This window comes from Pristiophorus japonicus, chromosome 3 (genome assembly GCF_044704955.1).
Source record: "Pristiophorus japonicus isolate sPriJap1 chromosome 3, sPriJap1.hap1, whole genome shotgun sequence".
NCBI classification, from domain to species: Eukaryota; Metazoa; Chordata; class Chondrichthyes; family Pristiophoridae; genus Pristiophorus; species Pristiophorus japonicus.
The window spans coordinates 4,156,396-4,171,828 of record NC_091979.1 but is presented as its reverse complement, the minus strand read 5'-3'; the positions used below and the strand labels follow the sequence as shown (position 1 = coordinate 4,171,828).

Here is a 15,433-nt window from a genome sequence, read left to right as displayed (position 1 = left end):
GTCCCACAGTGCTCTGCAGCCAATGAAATACTTTCTCTGTTTGAGGTGTTGGAATGTAGGGAAGGCAGCAGCTAATTTGTGCACAGCAAGCACCCAGGAACGGCAATGTGATAAATGACCAGACAATCTGTTTTTAGTGACGTTGATTGAGGGATAAATATTGGCCCCAGGACACCGGGGAAAACCTCCTTGAAGTAGAGCCGTCAGAATCTTCTATATCCACCTGAGAGGGTCTCGGTTTCACATCTCAGCCGATAAATGGCACCTCCGACAGTGTAGCACTCCCTCAGTACTGCCCCTCCGACAGTGCGGCACTCCCTCAGTACTGCCCCTCCGACAGTGCAGCACTCCCTCAGTACTGCCCCTCCGACAGTGCAGCACTCCCTCAGTACTGCCCCTCCGACAGTGCGGCGCTCCCTCAGTACTGACCCTCCGACAGTGCGGCGCTCCCTCAGTACTGCCCCTCCGACAGTGTGGCGCTCCCTCAGTACTGCCCCTCCGACAATGTGGCGCTCCCTCAGTACTGCCCCTCCGACAGTGTGGCACTCCCTCAGTACTGCCCCTCCGACAATGTGGCGCTCCCTCAGTACTGCCCCTCCGACAGTGCAGCGCTCCCTCAGCACTGCCCCTCTGACAGTGCGGCACTCCCTCAGTACTGCCCCTCCGACAGTGCAGCGCTCCCTCAGCACTGCCCCTCCGACAGTGCGGCGCTCCCTCAGTACTGCCCCTCCGACAGTGTGGCGCTCCCTCAGTACTGCCCCTCCGACAATGTGGCGCTCCCTCAGTACTGCCCCTCCGACAGTGTGGCACTCCCTCAGTACTGCCCCTCCGACAATGTGGCGCTCCCTCAGTACTGCCCCTCCGACAGTGCAGCGCTCCCTCAGCACTGCCCCTCTGACAGTGCGGCACTCCCTCAGTACTGCACTGGGAGTGTCAGCCTGGATTTTGGTGCTCAGGTCCCCGGAGTGGGATTGGAATACACAACCTTCTCACTCAGAGGTGAGAGAGTGCGACCCACTGAGCTGCGGATGAGATGTAGAAAGGTAATTAAGGCCAATGATGTGTGAGCCTTGCGGGTTTCTGTGCGTGACACACCGGGTGTTGGGCTCCATTGCTGTTAGTGACCTGCCTCGGCAGGATCAGCTCCCTTGGCCACATCGATCGGGCAGCTCCGCCTCCAGAGTATTCATTTCACAACCCCTGCCCCCCACTGACCCCACGTTCTTTGCACAGGTTTTCGTCGAGCTGAACGAGCTCGTGGTGGGCAAGAACAATGAGATGACGTGGCACGAGACCGCGCGTTGGATCAAGTTTGAGGAGGACGTGCAGTCAGAGACAGACAAGTGGGGCAAACCGCACGTGGCCTCGCTGACCTTCCGCAGCTTGCTGGAGCTGAGAAAGACCATCGCGCACGGTGAGTGCCCTCGGGGTATGGATGTTCCTCGCCCGACCTCACTCCTCGCTCATCCTACTGGATCCCGGGCGCAGCCACTGGCCCCATTCCCGCTCCTTCACCAAGAGACCGCCTACTTCCACCTCCGTAACATCGCACCCCCCCCCCCCCGCTGCCCCACCCCATCTGCTGCTGACACCTCATCTGCACTTCTGTTACCTCGACCCTCGACTATTCCATCATCACCATCGGCAGTCCCTCGGAGTCGAGGAAGACTTGCTTCCACTCTTAAAGAGAGTTCTCAGGTGACTGAACATTCCAATACGAGAACCACAGTCCCTGTCACAGGTGGGACAGACAGTGGTTGAGGGAAGGGGAGGGTGGGACTGGTTTGCCGCACGCTCCTTCCGCTGCCTGCGCTCGGTTTCTGCATGCTCTCGGCGACGAGACTCGAGGTGCTCAGCGCCCTCCCGGATGCACTTCCTCCACTTAGGGCGGTCTTTGGCCAGGGACTCCCAGGTGTCGGTGGGGATGTTGCACTTTATCAGGGAGGCTTTGAGGGTTTCCTCTGCCCACCTTTGACTCGTTTGCTGTGAAGGAGTTCCAAGTAGAGCGCTTGCTTTGGGAGTCTCGTGTCGGGGCATGCGGACAATGTGGCCTGAGCAGCGGAGCTGATCGAGTGTGGTCAGTGCTGGTTGGGTTCCCACCTTCCACCCTTCGTAAACTTGAGCTCTTACAAAGCTTGGCTGCCCCGTGTCCCAACTCACACCAAGTCCCGCTCACCCATCACCCCCTGTGCTCGCTGCCCCGTGTCCTAACTCGCACCAAGTCCCGCTCACCCATCACCCCCTGTGCTCACTGCCCCGTGTCCTAACTTGCACCAAGTCCCACTCACCCATCACCCCCTGTGCTCGCTGCCCTGTGTCCTAACTCGCACCGAGTCCCGCTCACCCATCACCCCCTGTGCTTGCTGCCCTGTGTCCTAACTCGCACCGAGTCCCGCTCACCCATCACCCCCTGTGCTCACTGTCCCGTGTCCTAACTCGCACCAAGTCTCACTCACCCATCACCCCCTGTGCTCGCTGCCCTGTGTCCTAACTCGCACCAAGTCCCGCTCACCCATCACCCCCTGTGCTCACTGTCCCGTGTCCTAACTCGCACCGAGTCTCACTCACCCATCACCCCCTGTGCTCGCTGCCCTGTGTCCTAACTCGCACCAAGTCCCACTCACCCATCACCCCCTGTGCTCACTGCCCCGTGTCCTAACTCGCACCGAGTCCCGCTCACCCATCACCCCCTGTGCTCACTGTCCTGTGTCCTAACTCGCACCGAGTCTCACTCACCCATCACCCCCTGTGCTCGCTGCCCTGTGTCCTAACTCGCACCCAGTCCCACTCACCCATCACCCCCTGTGCTCGCTGCCCCGTGTCCTAACTCGCACCGAGTCCCACTCACCCATCACCCCCTGTGCTCACTGCCCCGTGTCCTAACTCGCACCGAGTCCCACTCACCCATCACCCCCTGTGCTCACTGCCCCACATTGGCTCCCAGTCCAGCAACAGCTGTCTTTTAGCATTCTCATCCTTGTTTACAAATCCCTCCATGACCCTCGACCCTCCCTATTTCTAATCTCCTCCAGCCCCACAACACCCCGAGACGTCTGCGCTCCTCTAATTCTGCCCTCCTGACCATCCCTGATTGTAATCGCTCCACCATCGGTGGCCGTGCCTTCTGTTGCCTGGGCCCCAAGCTCTGGAACTCCCTCCCTGAACCTCTCCGCCTCTCTACCTCTCTTTCCTCCTTCAAGACACTCCTTAAAACCGACCTCTTTGACCAAGCTTTTGTCATTTGCCCTAACATCTCCTTATGCGGCTCGGCGCCAAAGGTTTGATAACCTGTAAATATCAGTCGTTACTGTTGTTGTTACAAGTTTATACGTAATTCCTCAAGGGAATAGGGTTCAAAGGTATTTATTGGCAGTTTACGGCGATACTTGGCATGCTCACTGGAGAAGTCACATGTTACGGGACTCGAGATCGCTGACCAGGCCGTGTCGAGTGTCCGTTCTAATACCCCACCTTTCAAACCTCCCTATCACTCTGTCTGTGTCAGGATTCACCTGTTTCACAGTGTTACCTCATCCAATTAGCTGCACTCCAGTTTTAACAAGAATAAGTCCCATTCACTTTATCATAAGAACATAAGAAATAGGAGCAGGAGTAGGCCATACGGCCCCTCGGGCCTACTCCGCCATTTAATACGATCATGGCTGATCTGATCATGGACTCAGCTCCACTTCCCTGCCCGCTCCCCATAACCCTTGACTCCCTTATTGCTCAAAAATCCGTCTACACCTTAAATATATTCAATGACCCAGCCTCCACAGCTCTCTGGGGCAGAGAATTCCACAGATTTACAACCCTCTGAGAGAAGAAATTCCTCCTCATCTCAGTTTTAAATGGGCGGCCCCTTATTCTGAGACTATGTCCCCTAGTTTTAGTTTCCCCTATGAGTAGAAATATCCTCTCTGCATCCACCTTGTCAAGCCCCCTCATTATCTTATAAGTTTCGATAAGATCACCTCTCACTCTTCTGAATTCCAATGAGTAGAGGCCCAACCTACTCAACCTTTCCTCATAAATCAAGCCCCTCATCTCCGGAATCAACCGAGTGAACCTTCTCTGAACTGTCTCCAAAGCAAGTATATCCTTCCTTAAATACGGAAACCAAAACTGTGCGCAGTACTCCAGGTGTGGCCTCACCAATACCCTGTACAGTTGCAGCAGGACTTCTCTGCTTTTATACTCCATCCCCCTTTGCAATAAAGGCCAACATTCCATTGGCCTTCCTGATCACTTGCTGTACCTGCACACTAACCTTTTGTGTTTCATGGCTTTACCTCGACTGAGCTGTCAATCAGATCATTTAACTGGAGACAGTTATCGGGACACATGGCTCCCCCACAGGTGAGTTATCGCCTGCCTTGCACAGATATGTGTTTGGAGGAGTTCATCCCTCGGTGACCAGCTGTGATATCGATGGTCGCTGGGTACATGGGAACAGGAGGAGGCCATTCAGCCCCTCGAGCCTGTTCTGCCATTCAATTAGACCATGGCCTGTATCTTAACTCCATTTATCTGTCTTGCTTCCATAACCCTTAATACCCTTGCCTAGCAAGTTTTGAAATTTTCAATTGCCTCAGGAGCTTTTTTTGCGGGGGGAGGGAGTTCCAGATTCTCACTGCCCTGTGTGATAACTTACATCTACTCTCTCTGTTACCGCTTCAAAACATTCAATGAGGTTGGTCAGCCAAGCCTTTCCCTTTTGAAATCCATGCTGACTATTCATTATTATATTTTTGGTTTCTAGGGGCTAGAACCTCCACTTTCTTTGCATGCTTAACGCTAACTTAGCGCCAATTTTACCGCTGAAATGACGCATAACGCCCAGATTTCACCCATTCTGGCACAAAATGGAAACTGATGGGCTTTTTCAGGAGTCTTATCGCCGAGCGTTATTTTCCAAATGGGCTCAATGGCAAGAAAAAAATATCACCACCCGCCCATTTTTTGGGGGCAAAATCAGCCGAATTGGCGAATTCAACGGCCATAGGTTAGGTGAGTGGGCAAATGCATGGCAGATGAAGCATAATGTGGATAAATGTGAGGTTATCCACTTTGGTGGTAAAAACAGAGAGACAGACTATTATCTGAATGGTGACAGATTAGGAAAAGGAGAGGTGCAACGAGACCTGGGTGTCATGGTACATCAGTCATTGAAGGTTGGCATGCAGGTATAGCAGGCGGTTAAGAAAGCAAATAGCATGTTGGCCTTCATAGCGAGGGGATTTGAGTACAAGGGCAGGGAGGTGTTGCTACAATTGTACAGGGCCTTGGTGAGGCCACACCTGGAGTATTGTGTACAGTTTTGGTCTCCTAACCTGAGGAAGGACATTCTTGCTATTGAGGGAGTGCAGCGAAGGTTCACCAGACTGATTCCCGGGATGGCGGGACTGACCTATCAAGAAAGACTGGATCAACTGGGCTTGTATTCACTGGAGTTCAGAAGAATGAGAGGGGACCTCATAGAAACGTTTAAAATTCTGACGGGGTTAGACAGGTTAGATGCAGGAAGAATGTTCCCAATGTTGGGGAAGTCCAGAACCAGGGGACACAGTCTAAGGATAAGGGGGAAGCCATTTAGGACTGAGATGAGGAGGAATTTCTTCACCCAGAGAGTGGTGAACCTGTGGAATTCTCTACCACAGAAAGTTGTTGAGGCCAATTCACTAAATATATTCAAAAAGGAGTTAGATGAAGTCCTTACTACTAGGGGAATCAAGGGGTATGGTGAGAAAGCAGGAATGGGGTACTGAAGTTGCATGTTCAGCCATGAACTCATTGAATGGCGGTGCAGGCTAGAAGGGCCGAATGGCCTACTCCTGCACCTATTTTCTATGTTTCTATGTTTCTATAATATCACCCAGCATTACTTTCCGCACAAAATTAATACCGAGATTCAATATTAACGCCCGCATAATTACCCAAACTAGCGGCCATGGAGATCGGCCATCTTCAATTTCACCATCTCGCACACATATCGGCCACAATATCGCTCGCCCAAAAAAACGCCCACAAAAAGAGGAACTAACCGGAACGAACGCCAGCAGTGTGGCTGGCATTTGTTACATCCCACTCTTACGTGAGGAGCTGATATCGGAAAGATTTGCCTGAAAGAGCACTGATGGGAATGAAAATGCTGACACACTGCTGTGTGTGTGCAGCTCAGACATCAATGGTGCCCATCACCTTGGTGCCAGTTAAAGTTTACGTTGATTGATGTTAAGTTGTATTTAACCCTTTCATGGTAAGGAATCACCAGTGTGTAATGATCCAGCTATCTGAGAAAATGCGCAACAAGGTGATGTTCAATAACAAAAGTTTAATACCAACATTGGTCTGAAATCATAAGTATCACAGCCAATAACACCCAACCCCTGCCCACACCCCACTTTTTCCACCATTGACATAAATCACATGTTCAACATGTCCAGCAGCACAGAATACAAAGGCAAAGCAGGAGCGTGGTCCCCAGCTCCCATACATTGCAACAAATTGCATACACCCTGGAGATATAACACAGCCATCACCTGCGCACATGCACCTCACTGTCCTTCCCCCCTCTCCTCCCCACCTCTACCACTTCCCTTCCTCGCTCCACGGCGACTGGCCGAGGAGCTCCTCAGACGGTGCCTCATTGGGGGGGATGAAGGCAGATGCGTTGGTTGCACGGGTACAGGAGCAGGGGGTGCCGAGGGGGCAACATTCTCTGATGCAGAAGCAGGATCTTGGTTCTTGCTCGCATCTGCCGTTCGCAGGGTGATGCAGAACCTAGGGGTGGAGTGCCGCGCTCGGGGACCACTGGGAGGCCTGTGGCAGCAGTGTTCCTGGCTATCGCATCCAGGGACTCCGCCATCCGCGGAATGTACTCGGTCATGGTGCCGGAGATGGTGGCCAGCTGTCGGGATATGCTCCCCAATGCTTCGATGAGCTGGTCACCAATGTACCATCTCTCCGCTGTCATGTGGCGCTCGTGGAACAGACCTGCCGCGTCCACGAGGCCTCCGCAAGGTCGGCGCTATCCTGGGGACAAATGGGGTGCCCTGTGGAGAGGTGCTTGGACCTGGTACCTCCAGAGTGGAGACGGGAATGACCGGAGGACCACTAGATGGCCTTGGGGTGGAATGGGTTCTGGAGCGTGGCGATGCAGGTTCTTCGAAGTCCGCGCTGTCCGTCGAGAACAGACCCAGCGGATTGCTGGGCGACAATCGGAGCTCCTCAGCACCAGGTGTAGTAGGATCATCTGCCGACTCCTGCCCCGTGCCCCCACCTTCTGGCCTCTGTGGCCGTGCCTGGGGCCGCGCTGCTGGCTGAGCTGCAAAACACAAATGAGGTTATTAGAGGAGAGGGGGATGCTAGGGTGACAAGGTGAGTCCAGCGCTACACACAGCATATGCACGACAAAAGCACCACCCCTCTCAAAATCATCGCAGGCATCACATTTCATGACCATCAACACATTGTGCACTGCAATGATTTTCATGAGGCTAGCATTATTTCTATAAAACTTTTAGAAATCATCAATCATATACGATTGTTCGGATATGAGTGGGTGTGGCATCTATTGACCTTACATCACACAATGGTGTAAGCTTTACTCACGTGGCATCACCTCAGGGCCTTCCGGGGGTGCTTCCCCACGAGTGTGAGCACTCGCTCCTCCATCTCAGTGATGTCGCTGGGGACTGGTGGCCCCCCACCCGTTCTCCTCTGCATGGACCTCATCGTCGATAGCTTCTTCTGTAAAAGGTAACAGGACGACACGGCATGAGATCAGTGCGTGATAACATTGCTAGGTACTGTCACAGACACTGATACAACACATAACCGACAGATGTAATCACGATTATTATCATTCTTTACCTAAAGACGTGCACCGTGACCGCAGGCTTTGAGTACAATATTCCCGGTAAAAGTGAAAGACCTCACATCTGCTGATAGTCATTCATGACTGTTGCAAATCAAATTATATAAATACATAAGTACATGTAAATCAATGTAATACTTACTCTTGCGGATCCCACAAGGTCGTTCCATCGTTTGCGGCATTGGTTGCCCTCACGCACCTCGTTGGTCACTGACGAGACCACCTCTGCTATCTCGGTCCATATCCTCTGGTAGGCCTTTGGGGTGGGCTCCCCACGCCCTCCCTGTGTCACATCCCCCCAGCGTGACTTGACCTCCTGCAGGAGGGAGACATTTGCCTCGTCCGAGAACCTCCTGGCTCTTTTGTGCCCCCCAATGTGCTCCTCTCCCACCTCACTGCTCTCTCCAGCGTCAGTCTCCACAGTGTGCTGTGATGCCTCCTCCTCTCCCTCCATTATAGGTCAAATGGTTAACAGTTAATTTTTGTTTGCCTTCTTGCTGTGAAGCTCTAAAGTCTCCCTCCTTCCTCCCAAAGCAGCCACACCACACCCAGACACTCCTTCAGGCCCTCTGAGCTCCCTCTCTCTCTGTCTCCTCTTCTGCCATGTCATGGTGACCCTTGACCTCCCAAATCGCGGGAATCGAGCGTTGCCATGCCGTTGCTAAGGACGGCCACACTTTATGGCAGCAGGTCAAAAAAAATTTAACGCTATTGCCCATTTGATATCGCTCACGGTAACGCCCATTTTCAAAAATGTAAACTAGGTGTTTTGAGAATGGGCGAGAAGCCAGCGATCTGAAAACCCTTTTTTATCGCTCACGTCGGAAATGATGCCCAATTTTGGGCAATAAGCACAGAAGTGGAGGTTCTAGCCCTACATGTTCTTCTATTTTCTCCTTTAGTAGGGATTCCATTATTTTTCCTACCACCGATAGCTTATATTTCCCTGGACATGTTCTGGCTCTCTTCTTAAATATAGATATTACATCAGCTATCTGCCAGTCCTCTGGCACTATACCTTTTTCTAAAGAATTACTAAATATGTGTAGTAATGCCTCTGCTATTTCTTCCTTAGTCTCTTTTAAAATGCGCAGATGCAATCCATCCGGACCAGGGGTTGTATTCTCTTTGAGTTTCATTCGTTTCTTCAGTACATCTCCTCGTTTTATTTTAAACCCAGTTAGCTCATTACTAATCTCATCATTCGATGTCATCTCCCTGTTCTACCTCCCTGGTAAATACCAAGGCAAAGTAATTATTTCATATTTCTGCTATCGCTCTATTGTTACTCGTGGTATTATCCTGTCTATCCTTTAATGGCCCTATTCCCATTCCAACTTTCCTTTTTTATTGATGTACCTGTCAAATATTTTACTATTTTATGTTATGTTCCTTGATAATTTAATTTCATAGTTCATCTTTGCCTTCCTAATTGTTTTAGACTTCTCTCCTAATCTCTTCATATTCTCCCTTATCATGCACTCCCCTGCTATCCATGTATTTAATGTTTGTCTTTTTCCTTACCCTCAATTGTTCTCTTATTGCTTTATTCATAAGAACATAAGAACATAAGAAATAGGAACAGGAGTTGGCCATATGGCCCCTCGAGCCTGCTCCGCCATTTAATACGATCATGGCTGATCTGATCATGGACTCAGCTCCACTTTCCTGCCTGCTCCCCATAACCCCCTATCCCCTTATCATTAAAGAAACTGTCTATTTCTGTCTTAAATTTATTCAATGTCCCAGCTTCCACAGCTCTCTGAGGCAGTGAATTACTCAGATCCACAACCCTCTGAGAGAAGACATTTCAGTTTTAAATGGGAGGCCCCTTATTCTAAGATCATGCCCTCTAGTTCTAGTCTCCCCCATCAGTAGAAACATCCTCTCTGCATCCACCTTGTCAAGGCCCCCTCATAATCTTATACATGATGTCTCATTAGTGTTTAGCTTGTTATTGTTTATTTGCAGAATATATTTTCCTAGACTCTGTTGAATACCATTTTAAATGTTTCCCATTGCTGTTCTACGTCATTTTTGCCAATATTGTCAACCATTTTATTTACCCAAGTTCTATTCTCAGTCCCTCAAAATCAGCTTTTCTCCAATCTATTACCCGAGTTTATCATCATACTTATGCCCTTCCCAATTATTATCTTAAAGCATATTATATTATGGTCACTATTGCCTAGATGTTCCCCTACTTTTACTTCTCTTATCTGCTCTGGTTCATTCTCCACTGCTATAGCCAATAACAAATCCTCCCTTGTTGGGCTTTTTATATATTGGGTTAGAAAGGAGTCCTGTACACCTTGTAGCAACTCTATTCTCTTATCCTCTTTACCTACCTCTTCTGTCCAATTAATATTGGTGTAGTTGAAATCCCCCATGATTATTATTCTATGTTTTTTATTCATTTCCCTAATTTGTTTGCATATATCTTCCTCCACGTCCCTTCCACTATTAGGTGGTCGGTAGACTACCCCTATTAGTGTAGTTAATCCTTTATTATCTTTTATCTCTATCTAAATGGATTTTTTCTGCTGCCATTATGTTATCCCTAATGAGTACAGCCATTCCACCTCCCCCCTTTCCCCCTCTCTATCTTTTCTAAATATGTTATACACTGCAATGTTTAATTCCCAGTCCTGATGTTTCTGTCTCAGTAATCCCTAATATATCTGGTTCCTCGCAAAGCATGATTGGCTCCAGCTCACCTGTTGTATGTATTACGGACACGATGTGCATTGATGTACAGGCAGTTTAGCTCATTTTTAATAGCAGTTCCTCTCATTTTATTTTTAACCCTCTTTTTAAACACCTCTTCTACAACTCTATTTATTCCCTGGCCATCAATCTCCCTGCTCTCCTTCCTTGTTTTGTTTATATTTAAGCTGGTTTCATTTCTTGTAGATCCCTCCCCCAGTCTAACTAGTTTAAAGCCTTTGCCACCTCCCCATTTACCTTTTCCGCTAGGACACGGGTCCCATTCCGGTTCAGGTGCAGCGTATCCCATCGGCACAGCTCCTTCCTGTCCCAGAACTGGTGCCAGCATCCCATGAAAAGGAACCCCTCTTTCTCACACCAGCCCTTTAGCCACGTATTAATTCTCCTGATCTGTCTGTCTCAATGCCAGTTTGCATGTGGCTCGGGCAATAATCCAGAGATTATTACCCTCGAGGTCCTGCTTTTTAATTTCGAGTCTTAACTACTGATGCTCTCTCAGCAGGACCTCCTCCCTGTTCCTAACTCTGTCGTTTGTTCCAACATGGACCACGACAACTGATTTACCCCCTCTCTTTCCCAGTTCCTCTCCAGCCGCCGTGAGATATCCCTTACCCTGACACCGGGTAGGCAACACACCCTTCGGGATTCTCGTTCTTGGCTGCATCCCCTAATTGTAGAGTCCCCTCTCACTACCACACCTCTGTTCTGCTCTTGTTCCCCCCTCAGACAGTCTTCTGAGCCACGGTGCCTTGGTCTGCATTGTGGGCTGTCCTCCCTGCAGTCTCTCTCCTTGTCCTCACAGGTAGCGAGTACATCGTACCTGTTGGACAGGACCAGTGTCTGCGGCACCTCTTGCTCATCCTCTCCTAAATCCCCTAACAGTCACACCCTCTCTGTCCTGAACCTGTGCTTTCTCCTGGAGTGTGACTGTATTCTGGATAAAGCTATCCCCGTCTCTTATGTTTCGGAGTGTCTCTAACTCGCACTCCAGCTCAATGACTCTGAGCCGGAGCGACTGAAGGCAGAGACATTTTCTGCCGATGTGGCAATCCGGGAGAGTCTCGCTGTCCACAAACTCCCACATACTACAGTCCTGACACATAGCCTGCCCTGCCATCTCTAGCCTTAATTTTACTTGCATATTTAATTCGTTAACGTCTTCAATCAAACGATTATTTATAATTATATTAATTATTTAGTTTATCTAGTTAAGTTAATATTTAATAACGTAATAGTTTAAGAACATAAGAAATAGGAGCAGGAGTAGGCCATACGGCCCCTCGAGCCTGCTCCGCCATTTAATATGATCATGGCTGATCTGATCTTGGACTCAGGTCCACTTTTCCGCCCACTCCCCATAACCCCTTATCAGTTAAGAAGCGGTCTATCTCTGTCTTAAATTTATTCAATGACCCAGCCTCCACAGCTCTCTGAGGCAGCGAATTCCACAGATTTACAACCCCCTGAGAGAAGAAATTCCTCCTCATCTCAGTTTTAAATGGGCAGTCCCTTTTTCTAAGACCATGCCCCCTAGTTCTAGTCTCCCCCATCAGTGGAAACATCCTCTCTGCATCCACCTTGTCAAGCCCCCTCTTCCTGTGTTTCTATGGGGTTCTCCCCCCTCCCCCCGCACCCCCCAGTTTTCTCAGTTGTTCCCGAATGGGCTGTCTACTATTGCAGGGCATCACACCGAAGCCCAATCTTAACCCATGGGCCCTTTCCCTCAGCAATTGATGGCCGACAGTCAAGAATTCTCCACCGCTAACCCGGGAGAAGGAAGGCCAGACGGAACACCCATACCAGGGCTGGCGCATTCAGTACGGTGTAGGGTATACGTTTTGTTTACTCTACTCTGATTGTTAGACCTGGGAACTTATAGAGGGAAAGGACAACACATGGCACAGAATTTAGGCTTAACCCAGTGTCCGTTTTAAAACTGGCTAAAAACTACAGGACTGGACTTCTGAGAGAAATTGACTTAAGACATACAATCGCCATTCCTGGCTGTAGCTATTGTAGGTTCATGGTCATTGGTTCCGTGACCATTTGGTTATTCCTCTGTTCATTCTCTGCAGTGCTGTCCTCGTTCCTGTCCTTCTGTCTCTCTGTTTGTCCTTCTTTGTCTTCTTGTGTTTCTGTGTTCGTATATTTATATCCATAGTATGAATAAGTTTCCCGCTGGGCTGGAGTCCGATTAATGCATTAAGATCGAGGTGGCGATTGGTCTAACTGGCTGTGGTGAGGAGCTTGAATGGCTACTAAGGTGCACACAGAGTCGACAATGCAAAAGATAACTCCTTCATGCCCTGTTATCCAAAAATGTGCATTTCCTGGGGTCCTTTGTAGTCCTGGTTTCTTGCAGACTTGTAGTCTCTGGGGTGAACTGTTTTACCCGCTGTGTCCAATCAACTCCGGAGCTCCTCAGATAGATAGTATCAATCTCTTTGTCTGTATGCATAACCAAGTTTAGTCCTTGACCTCAGAGATTGGTTTTAATGGGTAATGAAACATAGAAACATAGAAACATAGAAACATAGAAAATAGGTGCAGGAGTAGGCCATTCGGCCCTTCGAGCCTGCACCACAATTCAATAAGATCATGGCTGATCATTCACCTCAGTACCTCTTTCCTGCTTTCTCTCCATACCCCTTGATCCCTTTAGCCGTAACTCCCTTTTGAATATATCTAACGAACTGGCCTCAACAACTTTCTGTGGTAGAGAATTCCACAGGTTCACAATTCTCAGAGTGAAGAAGTTTCTCCTCATCTCGGTCCTAAATGGCTTACCCCTTATGACTATTATCTGAATGGTGACAGATTAGGAAAAGGGGAGGTGCAACGAGACCTGGGTGTCATGGTACATCAGTCATTGAAGGTTGGCATGCAGGTACAGCAGGCGGTTAAGAAAACAAATGGCATGTTGGCCTTCATAGCGAGGGGATTTGAGTACAGGGGCAGGGAGGTGTTGCTACAGTTGTACAGGGCCTTGGTGAGGCCACACCTGGAGTATTGTGTACAGTTTTGGTCTCCTAACTTGAAGAAGGACATTCTTGCTATTGAGGGAGTGCAGCGAAGGTTCACCAGACTGATTCCCGGCATGGTGGGACTGACCAATCAAGAAAGACTGGATCAACTGGGCTTGTATTCACTGGAGTTCAGAAGAATGAGAGGGGACCTCATAGAAACGTTTAAAATTCTGACGGGTTTAGACAGATTAGATGCAGGAAGAATGTTCCCAATGTTGGGGAAGTCCAAAACCAGGGGTCACAGTATAAGGATAAGGGGTAAGCTATTTAGGACCGAGATGAGGAGAAACTTCTTCACCCAGAGAGTGGTGAACCTGTGGAATTCTCTACCACAGAAAGTAGTTGAGGCCAATTCACTAAATATATTCAAAAGGGAGTTAGATGAAGTCCTTACTACTCGGGGGATCAAGGGGTATGGCGAGAAAGCAGGAATAGGGTACTGAAGTGCATGTTCAGCCATGAACTCATTGAATGGCGGTGCAGGCTAGAAGGGCTGAATGGCCTACTCCTGCACCTATTTTCTATGTTTCTATGTTTCTATGTTATCCTTAGACTGTGACCCCTGGTTCTGGACTTCCCCAACATCGGGAACATTCTTCCTGCATTCAACCTGTCCAATCCCGTCAGAATTTTATAAGTTTCTATGAGATTCCCTCTCATTCTTCTAAATTCCAATGAATACAAGCCTAATCGATCCAGTCTTTCTTCATATGTCAGTCCTGCCATCCCGGGAATCAGTCTGGTGAACCTACGCTGCACACCCTCAATAGCAAGAACGTCCTTCCTCAGATTAGGAGACCAAAACTGAACACAATATTCCAGGTGAGGCCTCACCAAGGCCCTGTACAATTGCAATAAGACCTCCCTGCTCCTATACTCAAATCCTCTCGCTATGAAGGCCAACATACCATTTGCCTTCTTCACCGCCTGCTGTACCTGCATGCCAACTTTCAATGACTGATGTACCATGATACCCAGGTTTCATTGCACCTTCCCTTTTCCTAATCTGTCACCATTCAGATAATATTCTGCCTTCCTGTTTTTGCCACCAAAGTGGATAACCTCACATTTATCCATATTATACTGCATCTGCCATGCATTTGCCCACTCACCTAACCTGTCCAAGTCATCCTGCAGCCTCTTAGCGTCCTCCTCACAGCTCACACCGCCACCCAGCTTAGTGTCATCCGCAAACTTGGAGACAGGTGAGTCACCACTTGCCTCAGGCTGGCGCCTTTTCTCCTCCCAGGTTTTAACTTTAAAACAGTTTGTCCGTGGCCTCTTCCTGTGCCTTGTTCCAAGGAAAATAGGTGTACCCTTACAATGGAGCAGGGTTCAAGAATGGAATGTCCACAGTCTGTATTGGCAGTGCACTCACCAACTGAGCCAACAATCTCTGGCCCGAGGACAATGTGCTTTGTGCGATAAAACTGAACTATCCTCCTGCCACTGGTGACCCTCACTTGCCTCAGTCACCATCGACCCCAACCTGCCTTACTCAGGCAACTGCGTGCGGCAACTATTTCATGGGTTTTCGCCCCAGTGCCTGGTGGACAATGGCGCCCAGGAAGGGTGGGGGGTGGGGGGAGTCAGGAGAGGAGGCGAGCGGGGGATGGGGAATGTTACACGGGGAGGTGGGGCATGGGGAAATGCAAAGTGAGAAAGACAGAGGCCAGGGGTTGTATGCAGAGAGCGACAGTGGGTATTGACGTCAGTGGAGAGGTGTCAGGCGGTGAGCATGAGAGGGAAAGGGGATGGAGGTGTTGGAGGTGTAACTGTGGCGAGAAGGGTCATGGGAATG

At 49.5% G+C, this 15,433-nt stretch overlaps 1 protein-coding gene across 1 annotated transcript in view; it reads left to right on the top strand.

Annotated features, from left to right (window-relative positions):
* The window catches only part of slc4a3 (solute carrier family 4 member 3), a 214,412-nt gene that overhangs the window by 121,909 nt on the left and 77,070 nt on the right, over positions 1-15,433 (top strand). The window contains exon 8 of the mRNA XM_070877002.1: positions 1,234-1,414. Coding sequence (XP_070733103.1) covers positions 1,234-1,414 — 181 coding nt within the window. The remainder of the gene's footprint in view (positions 1-1,233; positions 1,415-15,433) is intronic.